We start from the raw sequence: 27,703 nt of genomic DNA, 5'->3' as shown, positions 1-27,703 counted from the left end.
TTTTAGGTTTATAGAAAAATTTCACAGAACAGAGTTTCCATGTATCTCCTGTCCCCCCGCACACTTCTATAATTACCGTTTTTTTTATGCAACCAATACATGCCTTCTGTGTTTGTTTGCCAGCTCTGCCTTCCCCCCTTGAGGCACCCCCACAAGTGCCACCATGCCAGTCCTCTCCCACATATTGTTGTCAATGAGCAGAGCACTCTTATGAAAATACTGGGGGGCAAGAGGGGGCCAAGGAGAGGGAGGGCACAGCCAGCAAACAAACACAGAAAGCACGTGTTATTTGTGAAAAATACAGTATATTTACGTTTTAGTTCTCTAGATTCAAGTACCTCATATAATAACACTGTCAAACATTGTACTCAAAGGAAACATAAAAAACTTCAAAATATAAGAGCAAGATCACAACTAAAATGAAAACAATGTAGTTACAGACTAAGTTTCTTACCCAAGAGTCATTTCCACTAATGTGTTAGAACTTGGATAAATTGGGGTCATGGTATGTTTGATTCCACTGGAGGCTGCAAACATTTTCTGAGGCAAAGTTTCTTGTAACTGAAATACCAAAAACCTACATCAATCACACAATAGAATACTTACTATAGATTTTTAGAACCAAATATTACAGATTTTAATAAGCCCTTTATAGCTTTAAATTTTTATTTCAAAACCATTAATAATAAATTAAAAACTCTTTTCTTATAGATGATAAAAGAATGGTCTACCAGATGCTTTGAGTTGTAAAATACCTGAATTTTTAAAATTTGGCTTGGAATACATACAAAAATGAGAGTGAAAAAACGGAATACCATATTTTTACGTGCCTTTTATGTTTGCCAACCACACCGCCTCCCTGTAAGGTATTTTTGCAAGCTTACTATGCTAAGTTTTTTGCTGTAAAAATATGGTATAGGCACATTATACCTTATTTCTCCCTTCTCAATTACTATCAGGTATAAATTGAGAAGAATTTTATTTTTGCCAAAGGGAGAAAAAGGTTTTTTCTAGATGTAAAGATTTTTGATAGCTATACCTCATTAGTGTAGTCCTGATACTTTGATACTTCTTCTTCAATATCAAAACACTGATTAGTTAGAGATAACAACTGTTTCCTTAAATGGAGCATCTTTCTGAAAATCAAAAACAATCGATTAATAGGTAGCCTAGTGAAATATTACTTTTAAAATAGCACAAACATTAAACTGCATATTGCAGTCAACCACACCCACCCCAACACACATTTACTTACCTCATCCATTCTTCTGACTTATCCAAAAATGCTTCGTACTTTTTAACACATTCATCCGCAAAGTGGGTCATAGCTTTTGTTGCATGGTAATACAGTTTTTGCCTGTAATTTAGAAATAACCAAAGAGGCTTAGACCAATTTCACTCTATCTCCAATATTAAAAAATATTCAAACATTTGAAATCAATCCATTTCCTGGGACTGTTGTAGCGTTTTGGTATTTACAGTAGACAGCAAAGATCTCTAAGGTAGATGTTAGAGCAGCAAGAGGAAAAAGGTGCAAAGACGACAGTGCCAAAAAAAATACTCAACGAGGATTAAGGCTAAGTAGGTGGTTACGTCTGTCCTTCCCTGCCTTCTCTATTATCTGTTCTCTGCAATCAGAGCACATGAAGCAGAAGACTGAGTGGAATGGTGATCCACATTCTCCCCACCACCCCTTCTGTCTAGGTAGCCTCCTAACCAGGACCAGATGAGTGCAATTTGATGAGGAACTCAAAAATGTGCACACATAGTAGTAATCCTGGAAAGTCAAGATTTAAAAAGGTACTTTTAATTGCAATTAATTTCAACTAAGAATCATGTTAGTAAGGTAACAAAAAGAGCACCAAAGAGTATATTAAACATAATCTGAATACTTACTTATCAAATCTGTGAATTTGTTCTTCATTATAAGCTAGCCCTAGAAATAAGAAAAAAAATTACTTTTGTAAAGGTAGAATCATAAAATCAAGATATACACATATTTTTACATTTTTATGATTTATATTTATATTATTGCTTCAAAGGAGCTAGGAGTTTAAAGCAGATGTCACAAACTGGTGGTCCATGGGATAATACGGCCCACAAATGTTTTTATTTGGTCTGTACGGTGATAGCATTAAAAAAAAAAAAAATTGACTGCCAACATTTAAAAATCAGGATATTCCTATGAGACCACTAGTACAAAACCCATGAAAAGGTTTACTATACAAAAAGAAACAATCTTTGATGGTTATGAGGGAGGGAAGGTTGGGAGGGAAAAACACTAAATAGACAACAGATAAGCGGTAACTTGGGTAAAGGATAAGACAGTACACAACACTGGGAAAGCCAGCACAACTTGTACAAGGCAAGGTCATGGAAGCTCCATAGATACATCCAAACTCCCTGAAGGACCAAATTACTGGGCTGAGGGCTGTGGAGACCATGGTCTCAGGGAATATCTAGCTCAACTGGCATGTTCTACATTTTACTTTGGTGTGTGGACTCCGGAGTCTTAAAAGCTTGTAAGCACCATCTAAGATAGTCCACTGGTGTCACCCCGTCTGGAGCAAGAGGGAATGAAGAAAACCAAAGACACGAGGGAAGATTAGTCCAAAAGATTAATGGACCACATGTACTACAGCCTCCATAAGACTGAGTCCAGCACAACAAGATGGTGCCTGGCTACCACTACCGATTGCTCTGACAGGGATCACAACAGAGGGTCCCAGATAGAGCCGGAGAAACATGTAGAACATGTTTCTAACTCACAAAAAAAACAAAAAAACCTAAAAACCAAAACCAGACTTGCTGGTCTGACAGAGACTGGAGAAACCTCAAGAGTATGGCCCTGGACATCCTTTTATATCAGTAATGAAATCACTCCTGAGGTTCACCCTTCATTAGACAGGCCCATCAAACAAATGGAGACTAAATGGGCACACCAGTCCAGGGACAAGGACAAGAAGGCAGGAGGTGGCAGGAAAGCTGGTAATGGGGAACCCAAGGTTGAGAAGAGGAGAATGTTGACATGTCGGGGGGTTGGCAACCAATGTCACAAACCAATATGTGTATTAACTGTTTAATGAAAAGCTAATTTGTTCTGTAAAACTTCATCTAAAGCACAACAAAAATAAATAAATAAAAGCATTTTAAAAGGTGTCTACGGGGGGAAAAAAAATAAAAGACAGGATATTTCTAGCAAAATCCGTATTCTTGCTTCTTTTAAGAAATAGGAAGATTGGGCCATAAGTCAAGTGACCCTTGAGTAGTGGCTGTCCCCTTTAGATGGGATACACCTCCTCTAGTACTCCTCAGCCCCATCGGCCAATCTCACTTATTTCTGTTACCTGCCTGGTTTATAGACGTTTTGGAGCTCAAGACCACTGATTTAAAATACTTAAAAATATTCAAAATGTCTGTTTCAGGAATAATTTTTAGTAGACCCAACTTCTTTCCTGAGGGAATCACATATCTGAAATAAATAACTCAAGTAGCCACCCTTACAAATATACTAAGTTAATTAAACTGAATTAGAACTACTAAGACTGATTCATCAGATTAACAAATGGCAAATTTTACTTACTACGTTCTGCTTTGTCTTTTTTGAACTGACAGTATATCTCTGTGATGCAATTTAACAGGACTTGTAGCCTTTCTACACTATTTAAAGAAGAAAAATCCAAATAAATTAACTGAATCCATGTGAAAAAGGACATTTAAATATTAAGAGCAGAAATTACAGATAAAGTTATAACCTACTTTCTGTCTTTTGGATGAGTGCCTTCTTGATGTGCCCATGTATCTGCCAGCAATCCACCTGGAGACAATTTGCTTTCAATATCCTGAAGACTGGTTTCTATTGTTCCCTGAGAACTGGAAAGCTAAATAAAACCAATGAGTTGAGATCCAGATTGCCAAAAATCATAAATGATAATCACAATGTCAATGGAGTCTAAAGTATGGATCATATTTCTTTTTCATACATTACTTCAATTCAAAGTTTAAGTGATTGTTTCCATTTTTAAATGCAAAGATTCGTTCTTAAGTTGATAACCACCGAGAGTTACACTGGAATTCCTTAACTATTTATATGTCAAGAAACTCAGTCAAATTTTATCAATAAGACCTGATGTAAGATGTACCAGCACTTCATATACCACTAAGAAATAAAAACGATCCAGCTAAACTAAATGTACCTTTAATCCTAAGACAAATCTCAGAATGTTAAACGTGAAAAAAAATCTTACGATATGATGAAATATGATAATAAAACGTGAGACTAATCAGTCCTAAGTCATTTTAGAAAACATTTTATACATTAAACATCCTTTAAGAAACTGCAAAGTACTTTTAATCATCAAATTAAGCTTGTTTCCTTACATATAAAAATATGACTAATAAGTTAATTGACAGAGTTGATGTGAATATTAATTATGAGAACCAACATAAAACCATTAGCATGGTTCCAAGTATAAAGTGTAGGTATCCAATATTTGTTCTTTGTTTAGAGGCCAAAAAATCCCCCCAAAACAAAAAAACACTACTCTTAGAACAGAAAATGAAAATAAACCATATTTAAGGTTCTATTCAAGTCAAGCTTAGTAAATTAATCACTTATCTGTAAATCTTATTTAGACGTATTTGGAAAACTTTTGAAGGAACGATGGAGGTTAGAATTAAAGGATCAACTATGACTCAGTACTTGAAGGCTCCTAATACACACTACTGCTTTTCAAGGCAGATGTTGTTGTAAGCTGTCACAGAGTTGATTCTGAACCTTTTGGCTAGCAGCTGAGCACTTGTGCCACAGGCTTACACTGCCACTAGTAACAAAAACTGCCCTTTTAAAAGGGTGTGCTCTTGTTAGCACTGGTATAATTTTTAAAGCCTTATTAATCTGAAAGGCAAAAAAGTTATCTTACTGTTATTAAAATACACAATTTTCTATCATTATTGTGGCTGGACATATTTTCCCCAAGAGTTTATTCACTAGATGTATTTTTCTTCATTTGTAAATTATTTGTACATGGTCTTTACTCATTTACTTATTGCTGACGTAATGCCTTTCTTATCAATTTGTATGAGCTATTTGTATAACAAACTGTTTAATACATTTTTCCAGTTTATTTGCTTTTTAACATTTTAACATAGAAAATTAAAAATTTTATATAGTGAAATGTATATCAGTTTTTAGGGTATCTGTTTTCTTTAACACTGATGTTGAGAATATGTTAAATACTTCAAAATATGAAAAATAGTTTACGAACAAAGTTACTTCTTATAGCATTACATAGCTGAGTAAAAAATAGCAAACAACCTGAAATACCAACAACAGGGGAATAATAAGTAAACTATAATGATTCCATTGGCTGTAATATTATGTCTACTAAAAAAGTACTGCCAAAAAACTGTAAAACGCCTATACTATGATGTTACACAAAAAAATTAAAATTATATGTTCATGGAGTAACAACCATTTATTGTCGTTAGGTGCCACCGAGTCGTTCCTGACTCAAAGCGATTCTATGTACAAGAGAACAAAACATTTCCTGGGTTCTGCTCCATCTTTACAATTGTTGCTATGCTTGAGCTCACGGTAGTAGCCACCATGTCAATCCATCTCGTTGAGGGTCTTCCTCTCTTTTGCTGACCATCTACTTTACCAAACATAATGTTCTTCTCCAGGGACTGGTCCCTCCTGATAACATGTCCAAAGTACGTGAGACAAAGTCTCACCATCTTCGCATCTATGGAGCATTCTGGCTCTACTTCTTCCAAGACAGATTTGTTTATTCTGGCAGTCCATTGTATATTCAATATTCTTCACCAAGTTAGAGTTTTTAAAAAAGAAAATATTAAAGCATGCTTACAAGCTGATAGGAAATGATCTAACAGAGAGGGGAAAATGGATGCATAAAATAAAAGTCTTGCCATCCTTGATTCTAAGGAGCACTCTGATTGTACTTCTTCCAAAACAGATTTGTTTGTTCTTCTGCAAGTCCATGGTATATCCAATATTCTTTGTCAACATCATAATTCAAAGGCATCACTTCTTCTCTGGTCTTCCTTATTCACTGTCTAGCTTTCACATGCATATGAAGTGACTGAAAACACCATGGCTTGGGTGAGATGCACCTTAGTCTTCCAGGTGACACCTTTGCTTTTTAACACTTTCAAGAGATCTTTTGTAGCAGATCTGCCCAATGCAATGGGTCGTTTGATTTCTTTACTGCTGTTTCCATGGGTGTTGACTGTAGATCCAAGTAAAATGAAATTCCTGACAACTTCAATCTTTTCTCCATTTATCATGATGTTATTGATCCAGTTGTGAGGATTTTTGTTTTATGTTGAGCTGTAATCCATACTGAAGACTGTAGTCTTTGATCTTCATCAGTCCTCTTCACTTTCAGCAAGCAAGGTTGTCATCTGCTTATTGAAGGTTGTTAATGAGTCTTCCTTCAATCCTGATGCTGTGTTCTTCTTCATATAGTCCAGTGTTATGGATTGAATTGTGCCCCCCAAAAATGTGTGTCAACCTGGCTAGGCCATGATTCCTAGTACTGTGTGAGTGTCCACAATTTTGTGATCTGATATGATTTTCCTATATATTGTAAATCCTACCTCTATGATGTTAATGAGGCAGGATTAGAGGCAGTTACGTTAATGAAGCAGGACTCAATCTATAAGGTTAGGCTGTGTCTCAAGTCAATCTCTTTTTTTTGTTGTTGTTAAATAATTTTTATTGTGCTTTAAGTGAAAGTTTACAAATCAAGTCTGTCACACATACGCCTATATACACCTTACTACATACTCCCATTTACTCTCCCCCTAATGAGTCAGCCCGCTCCCTCCCTCCAGTCTCTCCTCTCGTGACCGTTTTGCCAGTTTCTAACCCTCTCTACCTTCCCATCTCCCCTCCAGACAGGAGATGCCAACACAGTCTCAAGTGTCCACTGGATACAAGTAGCTCACTCTTCATCAGCATCTCTCTCCAACCCATTGTCCAGTCCCTTCCACGTTTGATGAGTTGTCTTCGGGAATGGTTCCTGTCCCGGGCCAACAGAAGGTTTGGGGACCATGACTGCTGGGATTCTTCTAGTCTCAGTCAGACCATTAAGTCTGGTCTTATTATGATAATTTGGGGTCTGCATCCCACTGATCTCCTGCTCCCTCAGGGGTTCTGTTGTGTTCCCTGTCGGGGCAGTCATCGGTTGTGGCCGGGCACCATCTAGTTCTTCTGGTCTCAGGATGATGTAAGTCTCTGGTTCATGTGGCCCTTTCTGTCTCTTGTGCTCATAGTTATCGTGTCACCTTGGTGTTCTTCATTCTCCTTCGATCCAGGTGGGTTGAGACCAACTGATGCCTCTTAGATGGCCGCTTGTTAGCATTTAAGACCCCAGACGTCACACTTCAAAGTGGGATGTGGAATGTTTTCATAATAGAATTATTTTGCCAATTGACTTAGAAGTCCCCTTAAGCTGTAGTCCTCAAACCCTTGCCCTTGCTCCACTGACCTTCGAAGCATTCAGTTTATCCTGGTAACTTCTTTGCTTTTGGTCCAGTCCAGTTGAGCTGACCTTCCCTGTATTGAGTATTGTCTTTCCCTTCACCTAAAATATTTCTTATCTACTAACTAATCAGTAAATAACCCTCTCCCACCCTCCTTCCCTCCCCCCTCTCGTAACCACAAAAGAATGTGTTCTTCTCAGTTTATACTATTTCTCAAGATCTTATAATAGTGGTCTTATAAAATATTTGTCCTTTTGCATCTGACTAATTTCAGTCAGCATAATGCCTTCCAGGTTCCTCCATGTTATGTAATGTTTCACAGATTCGTCACTGTTCTTTATTGATGCGTAGTATTTCATTGTGTGAATATACCATAATTTATTTAACCATTTATCCGTTGATGGACACCTTGGTTGCTTCCAGCTTTTTGCTATTGTAAACTGTGCTGCAATAAACATGGGTGTGCACATATCTGTTCGTGTAAAGGCTCTTACTTCTCTACGGTATATTCCGAGCAGTGGGATTTCTGGGTTGTATGGTAGTTCGATTTCTAACTTTTTAAGAAAATGCCAGACAGATTTCCAAGTCAATCTCTTTTGAGATATAAAAGACAGAAGCAAGGAGACAGGGGGACCTCATACCACAAAGAAAGCAGAGCTGGGAGCAGAGTGCATCCTTTGGACCAGGGGTTCCTGCATTGAGAAGCTCCATGACAAGGGGAAGATTGATGACAAGGAATGTCCCCCAGAACCAACAGAGAGAGAAAGCCTTTCCCTAGAGCTGACATCCTGAATTTGGACCTCCAGCCTCCTTAACTGTGAAAGGTTAAATTTCTCTTTGTTAAAGCCATCCATCTGTGGTATTTCTGTTATAGCAGCACTAGATAACTAAGCTATCCAGCTTCTTGGGTTATTTTTTCAGCATATAGATTGAATAAGTATGGTGAAAGAATACAATTCTGATGCACACCTTTCTTGATTTTAAACCATGCAATATCCCCTTGTTCTGTTCCAACGACTGCCTCTTGGTCTATGTACAGGTTCTTCATGAGCACAATTAAATGTTCTGGAATTTCTATTCTTCTCAATGTTATCCATAATTTGTTATGATCCACATAGTTGAATGCCTTTGCACAGTCAATAAAACACAGGTAAACACCTTTCTGGTATTCTCTGCTTTCAACCAAGATCCATCTAACATCAGCAGTGATACCCCTTGTTCTATGTCCTCTTCTGAATCTGGCTTGAATTTCTGGCAGTTCCCTGTCGAGGTATTGCTGCAACTGCTTTTGAATGATCTTCAGCAAAATTTTACTTGCATGTGATATTAATGGTATTGGTTGATAATTTCCACACTCTGTTGGATCACCTTTCTTTGGAATGGGTACAAATATGGATCTCTTCCACTCGACTGGCCAGGTAACTATCTTTCAAATTTCTTGGCATAGAACAGTGAGCACCTCCAGTGCTGCATCCATTTGTTGAAACATCTCTATCGGTATTCCATTAATTCCTGAAGGCTTGTTTTTTGTCATACCCTTCAGCGCAGCTTGGGACTTCCTCCTTCAATACCATCAGTTTCTGATCATATGCTATCTCCTGAAATGACTGAATGTTGACCGATTTTTTTTTTTAAATACTTTAGATGAAGGTTTACAGAAAAAACTGGCTTCTCAATTAAACAGTCAGTACATATTGTTTTATGACATTGGTTGTTAACCCCATGACATGTCAAGACTCTCTCTTCCCGACTCTGGGTTTCTGCCTTCTAGTCCTTGCCCCTGGGCTGGTGTGCTCCTTTAGTCTTATTTTGTTTTACTGGTCTGTCTAATTGAAAGGTGAGCCTCAGGAGTGACTCTATTACTAAGCTAAAAGGGTGACCAGGGGCGATACTCTCAGGGTTTCTCCAGTCTCTGTCAAACCAGCCAGTCTGGTCTTTTTTTGTGAGTTAGAATTTTGTTCTATATTTTACTCCAGCTCTGTTGTGATCCCTGTCAGAGCAGTCAGTGGTAGTAACTGGGCACCATCTAGTTGTACTCAGTCTGGTGGAGGCTGTGGTAGTTGTGGTCCATTAGTCCTTTGGACTAATCTTTCCCTTGCATCTTTAGTTTTCTTTATTCTCCCTTGCTTCAGATGGGGTGAGGCCAGTGGAGTATTTTAGATGGCCGCTCACAGGCTTTTAAGACCCCAGTGCTACTCACCAAAGTAGAATATGAAATGTTTTCTTTATAAACTATGTTACGCCAATTGAGCTAGATGTTCCTCGAGACCATGGTCCCCACAGCCCTCAGCCCAGTAATCTGGTCCCTCAGGGAGTTTGGATGTATCTATGGAGCTTCCATGACCTTGCCTTATACAAGTTGTGCTGGCTTCCCCAGTACTGTATACTGTCTCACCGTTCACCAAAGTTACCACTTATCTACTGCCTATTTAGTGTTTTTCCATCCCTAAACCTCCCTTCCCTTGTAACCAACGAAAATTCTTTTTGTGTGTAAACTTTTTCACGAGTTTTTATAGTAGTGTCAACCAATTCTTTTTGGTACAGTGACTGTATTCCCTCCGTCTTCTTTTGATGGTTCCTCTGTCACTCAATATCTTCCCCACAGAATCCGTCAATATTGTAACTTGAGGCTTGAAGTTTTTCTTCAGTTCTTTCAGTTTGAGAAATGCCGAGCATGTTCTTCCCTTTTGGTTTGCTAACTCTAGGTCTCTGCATATTTCATTATGATACTTTACTTTGCTTCTTGAACTGCCCTTTGAAATCTTCTGTTCAGCTTTTACTTCATCATTTCTTCCTTTCGCTTTAGCTACTCTACGTTCAAAAGCACCTTTCAGAGTGTCTTTCGACATTCATTTTGGTCTTTTCTTTCTTTCTGTCTTTCTAATGACCTTTTGTTTTCTTCATGTATGATATCCTTGATGTCATTCCACAACTTGTCTGGTTTTTGGTCATTAGTGTTCACTGAATCAAATCTATCCTTGAGATGGTCTCTAAATTCAGGTGGGATATACTCAAGGTTGTAGTTTGGCTCTCGTGGACTTGTTCTAATTTTCTTCAACTTACATATGAGCAGATGATGGTCTGTTCCAAAGTCAGCCCCTGGCCTTGTTCTGACTGACGGTATTGAACTTTTCCATCATCTCTTTTACAGAAGTAGTCGATTCGATCCCTGTGTATTCCATCTGGTAAGGTCCATGTATATAGTCATACTTTATAAACAATTATATAACATGTATAAAAGGAGAAGATTGTAAAACAGTGGTTCTCAAAATTTTAGCAGCATCAGAATCATCTGGAGAATTTGTTAAAATTTGATTGCTGGGATCCACCCCCGAAGTGTCTGAATCAGCAGTTCTGGGGTGGGGTTCAATAATTTGTATTTCTGTTCAGGTCCCATGTGAAGCTGACACTGCTGGTCCAGGGACCACTCTAAGAACTATCGCTGTAGGGCACTGAACAAAACTTTAAGAGCAATTTTTTAGGTGGTAGGCATATTTGATATTTTATCTACTTATCCATTTTACTTTTGCAGTAGAAAAAAAATTTGAGGTCTTCAACAGGAAAAGTCACAACAACTCAACATGTTATGAGGAAAAACAATGAAATCTAGTGAAAAATAACTGATCTGGTCAGAAACTCTCAATTTACATGACTGTGATTTTATTCTATTTAATCACTCCACATTTCAATTTTTGTAAGAAATCTAAGTCTCACAAAAATGTCATTAAACTAAGTTGAGAAACACTTCGGGCTCCCCAAGGTAAACAATTTTAATTCAAAGTGCTCAGGTGAGGCCAGCACTGGAAACAAGTGTTTGTTAGGCTTAGGAGCTACTAGATTAAGTCTAAGACAAAAGCAGAGAAAGAATACCAAACAGTTACAAACCATGGCTGCCTGTATTTACAAAAAAAAAAAATTACACACAGACATATATTAGAGAAGACTATTTCTTATTTCTCTGACTTTAATAGCTTTATCCTATAAAGGTGTTTGTCAAATTTATTGATCATGATCCATAGTAAGAAATTCAGTTCCTATTTTAATCCAGTTACCATTTAAAGGTATATATGTAACTTCATAAAAGTTTCATGAAACGGTAAGTTCCTTATTACATGTAATACATTCTGGCACTTTCTATTTCTAGTCTATTCTGTTTTTATAAAATTGCTGATTGCAAGGAACTAAATGTCAAAACCTACTAGTTGCTCATGACTTGTAAGAAAAACACTATTATAGAGATCTAACTTTGAGGAAAAGAAACAATTAAAAATCAATTTAAGTTGGAACAGGGGAAGAAAGGAATATTATAGTCTTTTTCACTTTTAATTTAACATCTATTGTATGAAAGAATACTTCAATACTAAAAGCTTGCCTAAATATAGCACTTTAATTTGTATCACCACCTGCCAGATGGCAGGATAAGAAACTGCCCATTTTAGAGAAAAAAAAAAAAAAAAAGAAAGAAAAACAAAGAATATAAAGAATTAAATTCGTCACTTAAGGAGCCAGCCAGGGTCAGCTAGGTAAGTAGGGTCAGAGGTGGGATTAGTAATCAGCTCTCACAATACATAATTCTGTGTATTACGTTACATTTTAGCAACTGATCCTCAGACTACCTGAAAATCTATTGTATTTTTCAGCAGAGTAGAGACTTAGTCCTGAATTCTTTTCCTAGTTATAAAAATGATTCACTGCCTTGAGGAACCCGTATCTTTCTTCCTTACTTGTTTTTTAGAAAAGATCTGATGATTCCCTGACTTGTTTCTATTTCTAAACAAATTTAAGCACTTTGCGGGTTACAGGACACTTAACGAACTTGCTTAAATTGCCACATTTAAAACAAACACGTAACATGCTATACTATGCCAAGGATAACTAAATAAATTAAGCAGAAACACAAGAGCATTATGGATTTAAGAAAATACAGAGAAAGAGTTTAAAGTACGACAGGCATTCAGAAATGTTATAAAGAATTTTATGGCTGTAAGGGTATTTAAGTATTGCAAGAAGTTCCTAAAGGTGGGAAAAGGCTACTTTTTCTCTGGCGAGCTTAGATACATCATCTCTGTAGGATAGCTTAGAGCTAATCTGGCCAGCAAAGGGTTAGTTTAGGAGCCTATGACTGTCGTAATGTTGTAAATACTTACTCTCAACAATTTGGTGTGTATATCTGAGATTTCACCTAGCTCTGCTGCTTCTAAGTTGATCTGCATCAACTTCTCATATCTGTATGAAAAATAAGTCAATTTTAAGTTAAATAAGAAAAACATGTCAATAAAAACTTAAATGAGTATCATGAATACATAGGTTTTAAAAGGTATTTTACCAATTAAAGTCTTTATTATCATAGCCATTTAGGAAGAAAAAATTGATGCAAAGCCTATAAGCCAGTAGATTCCAAAAAATCTCGAAGACTTTCTAAAGGGGGAGTTTTATATTCCTCTACTTATAAATTTGCCAATTATGGGATAACACGGAAAAGGCAAATTAATTTCCAATAGTCACGTGCCAGGGCAAGAGCCAAATACTAGATTTCAGCATTAGTGGAGTCCAATAGCAAATACTGGTCTCATTTATCATATTTCCTCTGTAGTGCAAGTAATATAGCCTACGAGGAGGGAAGTTTACAATATCACTGTTTCAAGACATCCTGAGGGATGAGATTACTAAGTGAGAGTAAACTAAAGGTAACTCCTAAAATTCTAAAAATACCACCAAAAGGCAATTTTGGAATAGCTCCCTCTACTTCCTTTGTTGATTACAGGTTTTATATTTTCCTGTTCACAGTTTCTGCTTTGAAAGGTAAAATAAGATGTTTCTATTGCAGATTACCTTTTCCTTCTCAAATGGGGGTGGGGAGGAAGTCACCAAAGATATGGTATTCATTTCTTATGAAGAAATGATATTTTTGCCTTTGTGATGAAGCAACTGCTAAGGCTGCTCCTCATTCTAAATATTATAAATGATAATTGATCTTATAATTTAAGACACTTGCATAAGCATGCTATATTATGCCAAGGATAACTAAATTAAATGGAAATGGAACAGTAGTTAATATTTTAACCACTGTAAGTAAAGAAGTAATCTACTCACACTTTTACAGTTTTTTCAATATTTCTGATGCAGAATTCCAATGTGATCACGACTTCTGTCTTTTTATGAACAGCGTCATTATAGTCATCTTTAATTATTTCACTAAAAAATAATATTATTCCCATTAGTTTACCTAGATAATTATTTTTCTTTTTTCTATCACTAAGTACACTGCTATACTGTCCAAATACATTTCATAGTAATATTCTTGATATATTATGAAAGGCAATTCACACTTTTTGGGATACGGTTATTAAAAACATTTCTGTGGCCCTTATACATATCTGGAGCACTTATGTTTTCACAAACCATTACTATTTATTAGGTTCACAATTTAGAAATTGAAGGCATTAAAAATGTATTAAGGAAAAAACTAACAATTATGCAATTAAGTTGTATAGCATTACATTTCATACCACTAGAATTAATCTTCACTACTCAGAGTAAATTGCTGTCAGAGTTATATTTTAAACCAACTCATGTGATCTCTAAGGAGCCCTGGTGGCACAGTGGTTAAGCATTCAGCTGCTAACCAAAAGGTCAGCAGTTCGAATCCACCAGCCGTTCCTTGGAAACTCTATGGGGCAGTTCTACTCTGCTCTATAGGGTCGCTATGAGTTGGAACTGACTCAACAATGAATTTGGTTTTTTTTTTGGAAAGTGATCTCTAAAGAAGCTGGATGGCATATTATATACTATATAGTTGAAGGGTTTTTGGTCTGCATCAGGGGTCAACAAACAGGGGTGAGGACAGTTTTTGAATGGTCCATGAGCTAAAACTGGTATTTACATTTTTAAAGGTTGTAAAAACAAAGAAGAATACTTATGAAGTCTACAACCCTGATATACACTAAAAGCTTACTTTTCTCATGACTTATTATAAAAAGAATAAAAATTTCATGGATCAGACTGGAGTAGGTAATAAGCGCAAAAGAAAATGGAAGCTGTTAGTAACGATACTATGAAAATATAGCTAATACTTTTCTTTTTCCAGGAACTGTTTACTAAAAATAAGGAAGCTTCTTAACGGAAATAGGAAAATACATGCTTACAAACAAACAAAACAAGCCTTACTCTTTTCTCTTCCTAGAAGCAGCAGCAGAAGAGCAAGAATCATGAAATGCTTCACATATGCTTTTGCAAGAAAGGACAGGTGTGAGGTGGTATACATACTCTGTCACAAGCATTAACACCCAGTGAGGTGAGCTCAGAGAACACGTGTTAGCACCTCTGAGCCACAAGGCCATCACTATGTGTGTACAAAATTCAAAAGCTTCAAGTGATGTTGTGTGGAAATGGGGACATGACTCTCAAAAGAGACTCATTTATTCTCCACTTTCATCAAACGGAAAGATGATGTCTATAAGTCATGAAGGAAAAAAAGGCAAAATCATACTCATCCACAAAATATTTCTTAGAGTCTCTTTCAGAGAGAGACTACTCTGCTAGACGATTTATATTCTGACCCAGAATAACTATATTAAGTGATTTAGTAAAAAACTGCCTTTTAAATTGCTCGTTAATGTCACTGTGTACTCATATTCAATTACATGTGTATGATTCGCTGAGTGCATGATCCAATCTATATAAAACATCCAGAATAGGCAAATCTAGAGGCAGAAACTAGATTAATGGCTGCCTAAGGCTGGACGGGAAACCCTGGTGGCGTAGTGGCTAAGTGCCACAGCTGCTAACCAAAAGGTCAATAGTTCGAATCCGCCAGGTGCTCCTTGGAAACTCTACGAGGCAGATCTACTCTGTCCTATAGGGTCGCTATGAGTCGGAATTGACTCAACGGCAGTGGGTTTGGTTTTTTAAGGCTGGATAGGCATGGGGGAAGTGGGGTTTGGGAGGGAATGAGTGCTAATGGGTACGGGATTTTTCAGGGTGATGACAAATTTCCTAAAATCAGATAGAGGTGATGTTGCACAACTCTGTGAACACACAAAAAACCGCTTTTCTTCCGGTGTGAATTTCAATGGGTGAATTGTATGGTATATAAATTATATTTCAATAACACTTAAAAAAAAAAAAAAAGATGTGTACTTCATTCGGGGAAAAGATAAGAAATGGAAGAGGATTTTGAGAACTTAAACCCTAGAAAGAAGTACAGATTGTAACGGATGACCACAATGCCAAAGCATTCCAAGACAAGAGAAATGACAACCACATTGAGGTCCTTGAAAAAGGAACTCATGTGCCACCACATTGTACAGTGTAGTGTAAGTTTTTAAATTTAGATGCTATTTGTCCTGTTTCACAAGGTTACTAAGGGAATCAAAATGAAAAAAGAGCTGCTAAAATGTTATGCAAACTAAAGGTAAAACAAATGTATACTAACAAAAATCAAACATCTGATCCTAGTCTGAAGAGGTAAAGTGTCAGGGATGGAGTGATTATCAGTTATTTAGTGAGGTCCATGTGAAGATCAAAGGATCCCTGGTGGCGCAGTGGTTAAAGTGCTTGGCTGCTAACCGAAAGGTTGGCGGCTGGAACCCATCAGCTGCTCCTCAGGAGAAAGTTGTGGCAGTCTGCTTCTGTAAAGATTACAGCCTTGGAAACCCTAAGGGGCAATTCTACTCTGTCCTATGGGGTCACTATGAGTTGGAATCAACTTGACAGCAATGGGCTTGGTTTTTCTGGTTTTACGTGAAGACCAATTTTCAATCTATTACTTACATCAACCACCGAACTCCCTTTCGCATTAATTCCTGGTAAAGCAGTAGGGTGCTGGAGATTCTACAGGTGTAACACACAACCCCTGTTATTGCCTAGAGAAGAAATACCAAATGTCAGTATTTGGGGCTAAATGTGGTATAGGTGTAAGAAAAACTTTTACACAAAAATTCAAGTTTATGCATTCCTGTCAGGTTAATTAAAACCGTTATAAAGTAGTGATTTCTAAAAGTTACGGACAGATACAGCTGAAATAAATGTTTTATCCTTATATTAACTGAACACACATTGTCTCGATAGAATTTTTTGTGTAACAAGTTCAAGAAAGGCAAGAAAGTAAAGAAAAACATGAAATAACTAAGAGAAACGACAACAATTTAAATGAATAATTTCCTGTGTCATATAAAAAAAAAAAAGTGTCATATAGGCATATATAAAGACAAGATACTTTATATTGCTTCCACTATTGATGGGATAATTTTAGTTCAGATTTTTACAAAGTAATCCAGTTAAATACTAACCTTAGCCATGCTAGCATCCCCATCTAAATCATAACGTGGGTGCACTTTAGGAAGAGAAACTGAAATACGAAATAAAACGTGAAATAAGAAATTAAATAGTTAAAATGAGAAATAAAGAATTTTTAATAAATTAACTTTGTCCTTTATATAGCAAACAGAATTTTAAGTTAAATGTTAGTGGAAAAACTCACTAATGTATTTTTCTGGATAAAAAGACCACTAGAGACAACAGCGTTTATTCCTTAACAAATTACCTCTAATATTTCTAAATGGGAGTTTAATCTTTCTTAAATAAATTCTAACATGAGATCAACATTTCTCTTTAAATCAAATCCTGATGATCCAAATAGAAATTTAAAAATCTGAGTAATTTATTTTTTCCTCAGTAGAACTGTTAATTTAAAAGATTCTAAAAATGCAGATCTGATTGTTATTAAGACTCCAAAGCCTGGCACAGTGTCCTATACATATTGGGCACACAATAAGTACTTGCTGAAATTTATGAAGTAAAAAAATGTTATCCTGATTGTTAGCAAAGTACAAAAAGCAGACTCTACAGTAAAACACACAATAACAAACTATCATTTTATAAAATACCTGAAGCCAAATTATGCGGCTATGAGCCTTTTAAATTTTACTACTACTCTTTCAACTAGTTTACAAAATTTTAATACTTATGAAAGGTCTACACTGTCATAATCAATCATCTTTATGAAAATCACAAACCTTTTTATAATCATAGGGTTATTATTTATTGGGTAGTAGGACCAACAACAAGAAAAATCTCAACTTACTTTTTTCATATATTAATCCTATGGTGCTCAGAGGTTCCGGGCTTACCACAAAGATAGGATTTTCCTCAGAAGTGTTAGGGAAATGCTGTGCCAGCCTTCCAGGTTCTAGAACTAAGCGTCGTCCTTCATAGATAAGTTCTTGATTTGAAGAAATAATTTTGGTTTGTTTATATACCAGTTCATGAAATACAGTAGCACTATGTGGGAAAAATCCAAAGGGACAACAAAATTGGGAATAAAATGAGAGGTTAAAAGCCTCTTCCCTTTTTTTAAAATGAGTGCTATATTTATTTAGAGGTGTGTTTCCAAGATTGCGTTCAGTCCATATATATACTGCTTTGTTAATTGGACACTGTAAAGTATATTAATCTGAATATTCCATATGTTGTCTACAGAGCAACCAATTCTAAAATATTTTTCATGTGTGGCTCTGTGCAATATATTCTTAATATTTAATAATGGGGAGTCTACATAGCAGAGAAGCTAAGAGCACTGACGCTGGAGTCAGACTACTGGGTTTAAATCCCAGCCCTTGCACTTACTTGCTCTATTACCTTCAATTTCTCAACCCCTCTGTGTCAAGTTGCCTCAGAGGGAATAACAGTAGTACCTCCCTCACAGAATTGTGAGGATCTGGTAACAAATACGTGAAGAACCGAGACCAGTACTAGGAACGTTACTATGTTTATTAAATAAATTAATAAGAAGAGAAATTTTCAAAATGATGTTCTGGGGGAAAAGGCAGATTTCCCTAAATGTATCTATGAAATCAAAGAAATGTTTGGGCAGTAATGACATCTAACAAAAAGGCTGGTCTGCTACAAGCCTCTGTTGTGATTTGGATCAGGCCTGAGTAGGCTTTTTATGTTCAAGTATGCTTTTAAAATAACAACAATGACTAACACCTAATTACGATGAGTACTTATTCAGGCCTATTAAGTACCAAAATAAAACAGAACAACATTTTATATATTATTTTATCTAATTGATTTTATTCCTTAATAAAGAACCATCAAAAGTCCCTTTTAATGAGTTTTATGAAACATCAGAACTACTATTCGAATCCCGTCAAAACAGAAATTATGGCATAGAGAATGGGTGTCATTTTTTCTCTTTTTTGTTACCATTTTAAGACTACTGTAGTTTCATATGCAGCTTTAAGAAATAATATAGAAATACCATATACCCTTTACCCAGTTTCCCCCAACAATAACATCGTGTATAACTATAGTACAACACCATTACCAGAATACTGACATCTATACAACCCACCTATCTTATTCAGATTTCCCCAGTTTTACATTACATACGTGTGTGTGTGTGTCTGTGTGTGTATATTTAGTTCTCTGGGTAGGTTTGCGGTGTAATACGCTTTTATGTAAATCAATGTTTTATGTAAAACAATTCCACATGTATCTAGTACCCACTAGGTGCTTTATGGCATATGTATACATAAAAACTATACTAACTCTAAGACTTAGGCTTTAATATTTTTTAAATGACACAATAGTACTCTTAATAAAACCAGTCCATTTATTAGCAGATGCTATTTGTGGTTATATAATGATGTAATTTGACATACAGTACAGAAACAAAAGTATTATTATATAACTTTCAGTTTAAGAATAAACTAATTTAACTGTGAATTAAAAAAAATTAGACCATTAATCCCTTTATGTCAAAGATAAGTGAAAAGCAATATACTAAGCACAAAAACATTATTTCCTAAGTGGGAAATGGTTGCCTCTGGTAAAGCTGAGATGTCTTCTAAATTTCCTCCCCTAATTTTTCAAGACATTTATTATATAACATGACATTTTGATATAAGAAGAAAATAAAAAGGTACTTACGTATTATAGCTATGAATATAAATCTTATGAGCTGTCATTTGTTGTAGCGAAAAAACATGAATTATCACTCGGTGAAGTATATCACTAGTTTCTGCAAAAAACTGATCAAAACCCCAACACTTTTCCTGATCTGCCTCAAGGATGTTTGCAAGAACAGGGGTAAGTAGAACTTGCAGACCCCTAAAATAGTATTGAAAAAAGTTACTAAAGAGTGAACATATAATATTTTGTTTAGGTTCAAAATATTCACCAACAAATCAAAGGAACTGCTATTACTATAATTAAATTAGATCAGTCAAAAATTTTAAAGATCTGCCAACTTTTCAGAAAGCCAGGTAACCTTCATTTAACATTACTTTCCAATGAATCAGGGGTTACAGCATTTTTGTGTTATCTTTTACTGATTTTCTCCCTCCTGAGTTTCTTTATTTTTCATACACATTATAATGTGATTTTATCTGGGTAAAATCAGTTGATAAGAATCATGTGATCATAAGAGTAAGAAATCACAGTTTGATTTCCAGCATAAAAGGGGATGTAATGTCCTTTTAATATGGCTCTCCAATGTCTAATTTTATATGTTGACTTTATATGCCTTTTTTAATGTATTACTTTAGAAAGTAAAATTAAAATAGTAATCTAGCAATCAACTGGTGCCAATTCAACAAGGAATAATTTTTGACTAATAAGCTTGCATATTTTTAAAAAATGAATGGAAGACTTTATTTTTTCTCATGCTTTCACCAGATTATAAAGCATGCTCAAATACACTCCCAGTTACGGACATGAAACAGTCTTAAAAATATACATTTGACTATGTGACAAGACACTGGAAATAATTCCTTGTCTGTTAACTGTTACTAAACTTACTAAAGTATGTAGTGGGCACTTTTTAGTTTCACCTAACAGGTACCCATTCTCCCTCCTGTTGGTAAGAAAATCCACACCTCCCCACTCTCTACGTCCCTGTCTAAGGATGAGCCTGACAGCCCAAGGTTATTATGATTAATTTGAGGTGGTGGGTGGCAGTGTAAGTTAGTCCACTGAGAACCAACGCAGAAATATTTACCAAAATTATTGGGAAAGTCTTTCTTCCCACTGGACTTTCAAAGCAGTGAGAATCTCAGTCTAGGAATGGCAGCAGCTATCCTGTGACTGCCAGGAGAGAGCCTGACTTAGTGTGAAGAGAAATTAAAGAAAACCAAATCTGAACAGCAGAAAGAAATCGAGTCTTGATGACACAGTCTGAGTCCTAGGAGTCAGGTGAGCTATGAACTTTAAATTTAACCTATTTCCTTTTTCACTTAAACCAGTTGAATTAGATTTGCTATCCTCTTGACTAACAAATATAAGAAAGAGGATTGTTATCTTTTTTTGTAGCCATAACATTTTTGGTAGCTGTTATCACTGCTGATTTGTAGTACTTAAAGTCCTTACTATCTTAAAAAAATTGTCACATACTATATTTTCCGGTAGCTAAGCAATTTTTATCAAAGAATTTATAACTTGATGTCCTAAGATTGATTAGAGAGATAAGGCCTGTTACCTTCCAGAAATATGCACTCTGTAGTTCAGATTGTGAAATTATTCATTTTGATTTTCAGCAATATAATTATAAAACAGCAAGTGTTAATTTCTCTAGATCTTTAAATTTCATCAATTTTGACCAAGATCTCAAAGATGAGTAGTTCCTAAATCAAAATTTAGCACAAGTAACTACTATAATGTTAAATTTCTGTTCTCCAACGTAATGAATTTCTTTTGGTAATTCTAGTTGTGTGGCGCAATTTCATTTGGAAACTTTTTTTTTAAAAAAACAACAACAAAAAACTATATTGTAAGAACAGTGGTTTTCAAATTATTTTAGCAGTGGAACTCTTGGTTTAAACAAACATTCACAAAGCCCAATATATACAACAATAAGTGATATCTAAGTTTATTTTCGGTATTTATTTATTTAGATATTCACAGTCATACAAAAAGCACTCACAATTTATCATAGGTGTGTGTTTAACACTTATGATTGCAGAAGTACCACGCTCAGGAAGAATCGAAGTTAATTCAGGAATCACAAATTCTGAATGTTGACAAGTGTCTTAGCTTCATTTCCAGAAGGAAATCTAAAATAATTTACTCTTTACTTTTCATATATTTTACCTTAATTCTTTCTGGATGACAACAAAACTTTGATCTGATAATATAATTTATTCCAGTTCTGCCTGCTAAATTAACAAAGATCCATATGAACATCTGAAATGCTAGAAAAAGTGAGAGAAAACTGTTATTCTCACCTTTTGAATAATTTGAATGCTTTTAAAAAATGAAGATAATATTAAATTTCTCGAGTGTTTTTTAGAACTTTCATTGAGAAATTTACTCATATTTATATTACCATTTGTGTTCAATTTAGAGGTCAGTATAAAAGATACCAAAGTCCTGAGCTGGATCTCCACATTAGGCAGAAATTCTAAGACCAAATGCTAGCAATCTCATTTTGTCATAAAAGAGGTCTGGTGAAATTATTTATACAGAGTACAATAAATCTTTACATCACCATAAAGGCAAAAATCACTCAGAGCACATGCTTTAATAATATCTATTAAAAAAAAAAACTGAAAAACCCTATACTTTAAGAATTTGAATATTTGTGATTTTAGTCAACAAAGGTTTTAAACATCAAAGTGCAAAAGAGAATTAGCTACATTGCACTTACCTAGAAAGACTACAAGAGACAGGCATGTCTCCACTCCAGTCAATTGGTCCATTTTCTGCTTTCTGCACTCCAGATATTGCACCAGAAGGCTTTCCAGTAATTATTTTATACCTTTGGAGGAATAACAGTAGGATAAGACAAGCAGTTCACTATTGCACGGCCTATTAATGGGCTTTGTAAAAGTATTTCCTCAATGGCACCTACAATTATCTACTAGACGAAACTTTCTGACTGAAGCTCACAGGATCCATAAAACAATCAAAATACTCTGAATCTGACTGACTGAAGTAGAATAGCGGCTGTATGAATATTTTACATACGCCATAATTAATTTTCATTTGGGCTCTCAGAGTGCCATATAACGGCATCTTGATGTTCACAACAAAAATATTAATTTCTCCATCTGAAAAGATCGAGCAAACACAAAAAAAGTTATGTCACAGCATGTCTCTTGACCATGAAAAAAAAAGCATCTAATTTCTCTTACCAATGTTACCCAAAGGCACAGTCAACAGGACTATGAAATTACTGCGGAATGAACATTAGTATTTTTTTAAAAATTACATAGCACAGACGCAGGAAGATTTTCCTCGCACACTGAAAAAATACATACACGTGTAGAAATAAATGCGTACACCAAAATTATGAGCCAAATTTAACTTGATTCCTGATGAAGGTGATGAAAACAAAGATGAACTGAAGGTAGAGGTGCACGGAAGAGGAGAAGAGCACTATAATGATGTAAAGTTCAATGACAGCAGTCCTTTAGATTTTAGCACTTTCCTAAACAAGGCTTAAAAGTAGGAGAGAAAACTTCACACATTAAAGTATGTAAAACAATAAAGGAGAATCTCACCTATGCTTATAAATGCTATTTCTGAGCGAATATCTGTATTTAATGTCTGAATAAATGTGTTCTGAGCACACTGACCTATTTTTTTTAAAAAGTAGAACAAACCAGTATAACTGATTTGGACCTGTTTGCTGCAACCTCCATCCAGAACAGGCAGCCAGGATTTCTCACTTGCGAGGTGTTTGGAGAAGGAGAAAACTAATGAAAAATAAGCTGCATGAGCGGTGATAGCCGAACAACATGGTGAACGTGAATGATGTCAGTGACCTGTACACATAAAAATGGCTGAAATGGCAACTTCCTGTTATATACATTCCACCACAAGAGAAGAAGGTGCGTTCACATGAAAAGGGTCTGAGTGTGGAGTAATAGGTGAGACTGATGTAAGGGAAGTAGGGAAAAGAATAAAATTTGGCAGAATTCATAAGGGAATGCTTAACAATTCTTTAAACAGTCTTAACTAATTTTGATAAGATCCACATACAAACACATCCATAACATGCCAATGAGAAGCTGAAGGATCAATATTGCTACAATGTGCAATAAATGCAAAGTTTATTAGTAAAGTAAAATAGTCATTATTACTACTTCAAGTACCTCTGAATATTTATTAGCATCAATATTCAGAAAAAGTTGACTCCGTACAAAAAAAGAAATAAATTCTTCTAATGTTATCTCTGTTCACATGGTGGTTAACCAAAATGATCAAGTGACCCTAGTTGTTTATGAGTCTTTATTAAGGAGCATCGCACTCTTATTTAATCCAATTTTAGGACTATAAACAGCACTGATATTGCTTTAAAACACACCTCTTCAGATAAAAGCATGATTAACTGCTTTGCTGTTGATGTTAATTACTGCTAAGTAGATACTGACTCATGGCAACCCCACGTGTGCAGAGTAGAACTGCTCCACAGAGTTTTCAAGGCTGTAGCTCTTCAGAAGCAGATGGCCAGGCCTGTCTTCTGAGAAGCCCCCGGTGAGTTGGAACCACCAATCTTTAGGCTAAAAGTTGAGTGCTTAACCATTTGGGCCACCCAGGTACAATTTTTTATTGAGAAAAGCACAAATTGACTCTCCATCTTGGTTAATGAAGAGAGTTTATGAAAAGGGCACTGCTATATAAAGCAGGCTCAAGAAGATGCTATACCAACATCATCAGTACACTTAATTGATGTCTTCTTCCCATGAATACACTGCCTTTGTTGTAAAACATTTATAGATACCCAGGTTTTCACAGCAGTCATCATACCATCTGAACTTTATTTCCTCAAACCAGCAAAAGGAAAAAATATACTTCTCCCTCAATTTTCTGAGATGAGATTAAGTAGAACTGTAATTTTTAGTTGTGCTTATTACTTTAAGTCATGGTTGCTTATAAAGGGCAGAGTCAAGTATATAAAGGTCTAAGAGAATTGCTAAGGCCTAAAAGAATGGTTGGGCAGGTTAGACTGTCAGTGAGTTACTGTGACAAACCATTCACTAAACAACATCTGTAACCTCACTGTTTTATGCTTAGGTGGTCTGGCTGTTTCTCACGAAGTAAGATCATTTACTAATTTCTTTTAAAATAAAAAATATGGTGTGGACGTATTTTCTCATCTAAAAAAAAGTTCTCATCTAAAAATCCATCCCTCTTTTCCTTCATTATTTGGTTTACAATAAGTGATTTTATACACAGTAATTATCCTAATTATTATGGCAGTACATAAACTTATACTGTACTAGTGAGATGCATTTAGTCTCTGGCCTGAACCTGCAACACTAGAAAAAAATATTTACTACTACTGCCAAGAGTTTTTTCTTTTTTGAATGGTAAAAGAAATCAGATGAGTTCAGGGTAAGGATTGTATTTCTTTTAGATCTGGTGGTGGTTCTAGTACTTCATAGAGTTGTGTTATTTTTTTCAGTTTTATGAAGGGAAAATCCTGATAAATGCACAAAGTGAAATAAATAAACAAGCAGTATGATGAAATAAAACCCAGAAAGCTGTATATTTTTAATAATGGATCAAAGACTCTAGGACAAGAAACACATAAAAAAAAAAAATCCAAGAAAATATAGTCAGTCAAATACTAGATGCCATTTACACTTCGTATATAAGACATTTAAACACAATATGGAAAATTATGCTTACACTCTTTCATAAGGCTGCATTCATATTAAAAAGCTTAAAATATCAGAAATAATCACAAAATTGATTTTCATTAGCACACACCTCTAATGTATGATTAAAAAAATAAGAGATACATTTTAAAAATTATTCCTAATTTTAGATGGAGAAACGACTTACATCACTTCCTTATTCCTACGAGGCCCTTCAAATGGTCTAAATGGCAGTGATCCAGTAGCTGCATGGTAAAATGTTACCCCAATGCTCCAAAGATCAACTGTTGCTCCGTATTTCTTCTGGTGATCTTTTCTTAACACTGCTCTTTCATACATATCAGGATGCTAAAAAGGAAAAAAAAAGATTAAAAAAAATTAAGTTGTGACCTCTCGTAATACATTACACTAAGTACTCAATAAAACCAAAAAACCAAACCCACTGCCACTGAGTTAATTCCAACTTACAGCGACCCTATAGGACAGAACAGAGTTTCCATAGGAGTGCCTGGTGGATATGAACTGCCAACCTTTCGGTTAACAGCCAAACTCTTAACCACTATACCACCAGGTTTTCTGAGTACCCAGTAAAAAAAAAAAAAAAAACCAAACCCACTGCCGTCGAGTCGATTCCCACTCATAGCGACCCTATAATGCCTAGAAATTCTATCATGTTTTCCTAATAATTTTACTTTCCCATTCTGAAAAGACTGTATTTCCCATCTCTCTCTCTCCTTGGTCCTCCAACACCACTTCCTTTGAGTCCCAATTCTGACCTCACTTCATACTTTGACCTGGAAATGGAAGCAATCAGAGATCAACTCTCCCTTATGCCCTTTACCAAATACCAACCTACCTACATCTGTACTTATAGTACAGGCTTACTTTCCAGTTACAACAGAACTGTTCCTATCAAAGGCCAGCTTTTCCATTTGTGCTATGGAGTCCATTACATAGTCTCACCAATTCCAGGAATCAATTCCTGCAATTACACCTTTTATTTTATGCATCAATTTCCCCTCTCTGTTAGATCATTTCCTATCAGCTTGTAAGCATGCTTTAATATTTTCCATTTTTAAAACCCTAACTTGGTGAAGAATACTTAATATACAACAGACTGCCAGAAGAAAAAACAAACCTATCTTGGAAGAAGTAGAGCCAGAATGCTCCACAGAAGCAAGGATGATGAGACTCTGTCTCATGTACTTTGGACATGTTATCAGGAGGGACCAGTCCCTGGAGAAGGACATCATGCTTGGTAAAATAGAGGGTCAGTGAAAAAGAGGAAGACCCTCAACAAGATGGACTGACACAGTGGCTGCAACAACGGGCTGAAACATAGCAATGATTATGAGGATAGGACAAGACCAGGCAGTGCTTTCTTCTGTGGTACATAGGGTTGATATGAATCGGAATTGACTTTACGGCACCTAACAACAACAACTTGATCCCACAACATCCTCCAGCTACCTTCCAGTTCTCTGCTTTCCACCACAGCAAAACTTCTCAAAACAGCTGTCTGTACTTACCACTGTCTTTACTTCCTCATCTATCGTTCAGGCCCATGACATTCAATATCATTTAAGTACTTTAACTTCCAAAACTATCTCCTGCTCTGAGCTCCGGGTTTTAAATCGTATTATTCTCCTGAATGTCTAAAAGGCAGCTTGAACTTAACATGTCCAAATATAGACTCCTGGTCTTCCCAGTCATTTCCCCCTAATCTCTGTCCTCTAAGTAAACAGCACCACCATCTATTCAGTTGCACATACCTCAAACCTTGATTCTGTTCCCTCATCCCTCCATGCAATCTATCCGAGCAAGTCACATGGGCTCTGAGATGAAAATGAAATTCTCTAGAATCAACTCAGAGGACTAACCTGACTGGGTTCCCTGGGGACATGGGCAGCAGAAAAGTCGCTGGTCTGATGTTAACCACATCTTTAAGCAAAACAGACACTTTACTAGTTGCTGAGAAGAGGTGAATCCTATAGAGCATGTCTTAGGAGCTTAAGGATCCAGAGATTCTGATGGACATTTAACCCTGAAGAGGACAACCAGTAGTCACACATGCTTAACCTCCTGACATCTGCCCATATAAGAAGTATGCCGTGGCAACTTTAAGATTCTTGGAAAATAAAGCTGCAAGAGTGTACTCTGGACCAGAGTAGATTCCAAATCATCCCAAACGAAAACAATCTTTTATGACATTGTGGGATTTGGCTGTAGCCCATAGGACTGGGAACCAATGCAGGTAACACTGGTAGAAGGGTTCTTCTAAATGACATGGTCTAGGAACCGGACCCCAAAGGGTCATAATCGTTGGATTTTTTTGGTGTGGGGGGGGAGGTAGTAAGGGTGGAGCAGGGAGAACTCTTTTAAGAAATACATTTTAATTAGAAATCAGAAGTTGAGATATGCAAGGTAAGATGTGGGGTTTGACGTAGGTGTTCAAACATCTACCTACCAGATACATAGTGTCTGAGTGGTTTTGGTACTTCTGGTGCATGGCACATAAAGTAACTATTTTGGAAAGAAGTGCTAGCCAGACCTTTGACCTAGCAGCTGGTACTTAGTGTATAAATGGT

General features: G+C 36.0%; 1 protein-coding gene across 2 annotated transcripts in view; it reads right to left on the bottom strand.

The window, feature by feature from the left end:
• Positions 1 to 27,703, bottom strand: part of TBK1 (TANK binding kinase 1) — a 53,019-nt gene that overhangs the window by 5,432 nt on the left and 19,884 nt on the right. For both annotated transcript variants that reach the window (XM_049883780.1, XM_049883781.1), the window contains 14 exons: positions 25,303 to 25,463; positions 22,157 to 22,267; positions 19,444 to 19,623; positions 17,594 to 17,790; positions 16,800 to 16,858; positions 16,282 to 16,373; positions 13,603 to 13,704; positions 12,657 to 12,735; positions 3,760 to 3,881; positions 3,584 to 3,660; positions 1,897 to 1,936; positions 1,256 to 1,357; positions 1,040 to 1,136; positions 455 to 561 (listed from right to left, as the gene is read on the bottom strand). In XM_049883780.1, coding sequence (XP_049739737.1) covers positions 455 to 561; positions 1,040 to 1,136; positions 1,256 to 1,357; positions 1,897 to 1,936; positions 3,584 to 3,660; positions 3,760 to 3,881; positions 12,657 to 12,735; positions 13,603 to 13,704; positions 16,282 to 16,373; positions 16,800 to 16,858; positions 17,594 to 17,790; positions 19,444 to 19,623; positions 22,157 to 22,267; positions 25,303 to 25,463 — 1,526 coding nt within the window. The remainder of the gene's footprint in view (positions 1 to 454; positions 562 to 1,039; positions 1,137 to 1,255; positions 1,358 to 1,896; positions 1,937 to 3,583; positions 3,661 to 3,759; positions 3,882 to 12,656; positions 12,736 to 13,602; positions 13,705 to 16,281; positions 16,374 to 16,799; positions 16,859 to 17,593; positions 17,791 to 19,443; positions 19,624 to 22,156; positions 22,268 to 25,302; positions 25,464 to 27,703) is intronic.

This window comes from Elephas maximus, chromosome 4 (genome assembly GCF_024166365.1).
Source record: "Elephas maximus indicus isolate mEleMax1 chromosome 4, mEleMax1 primary haplotype, whole genome shotgun sequence".
Lineage (NCBI taxonomy): Eukaryota > Metazoa > Chordata > Mammalia > Proboscidea > Elephantidae > Elephas > Elephas maximus.
The sequence above is the reverse complement of the archived record's forward strand: the minus strand, read 5'-3'. Positions and strand labels throughout refer to the sequence as shown.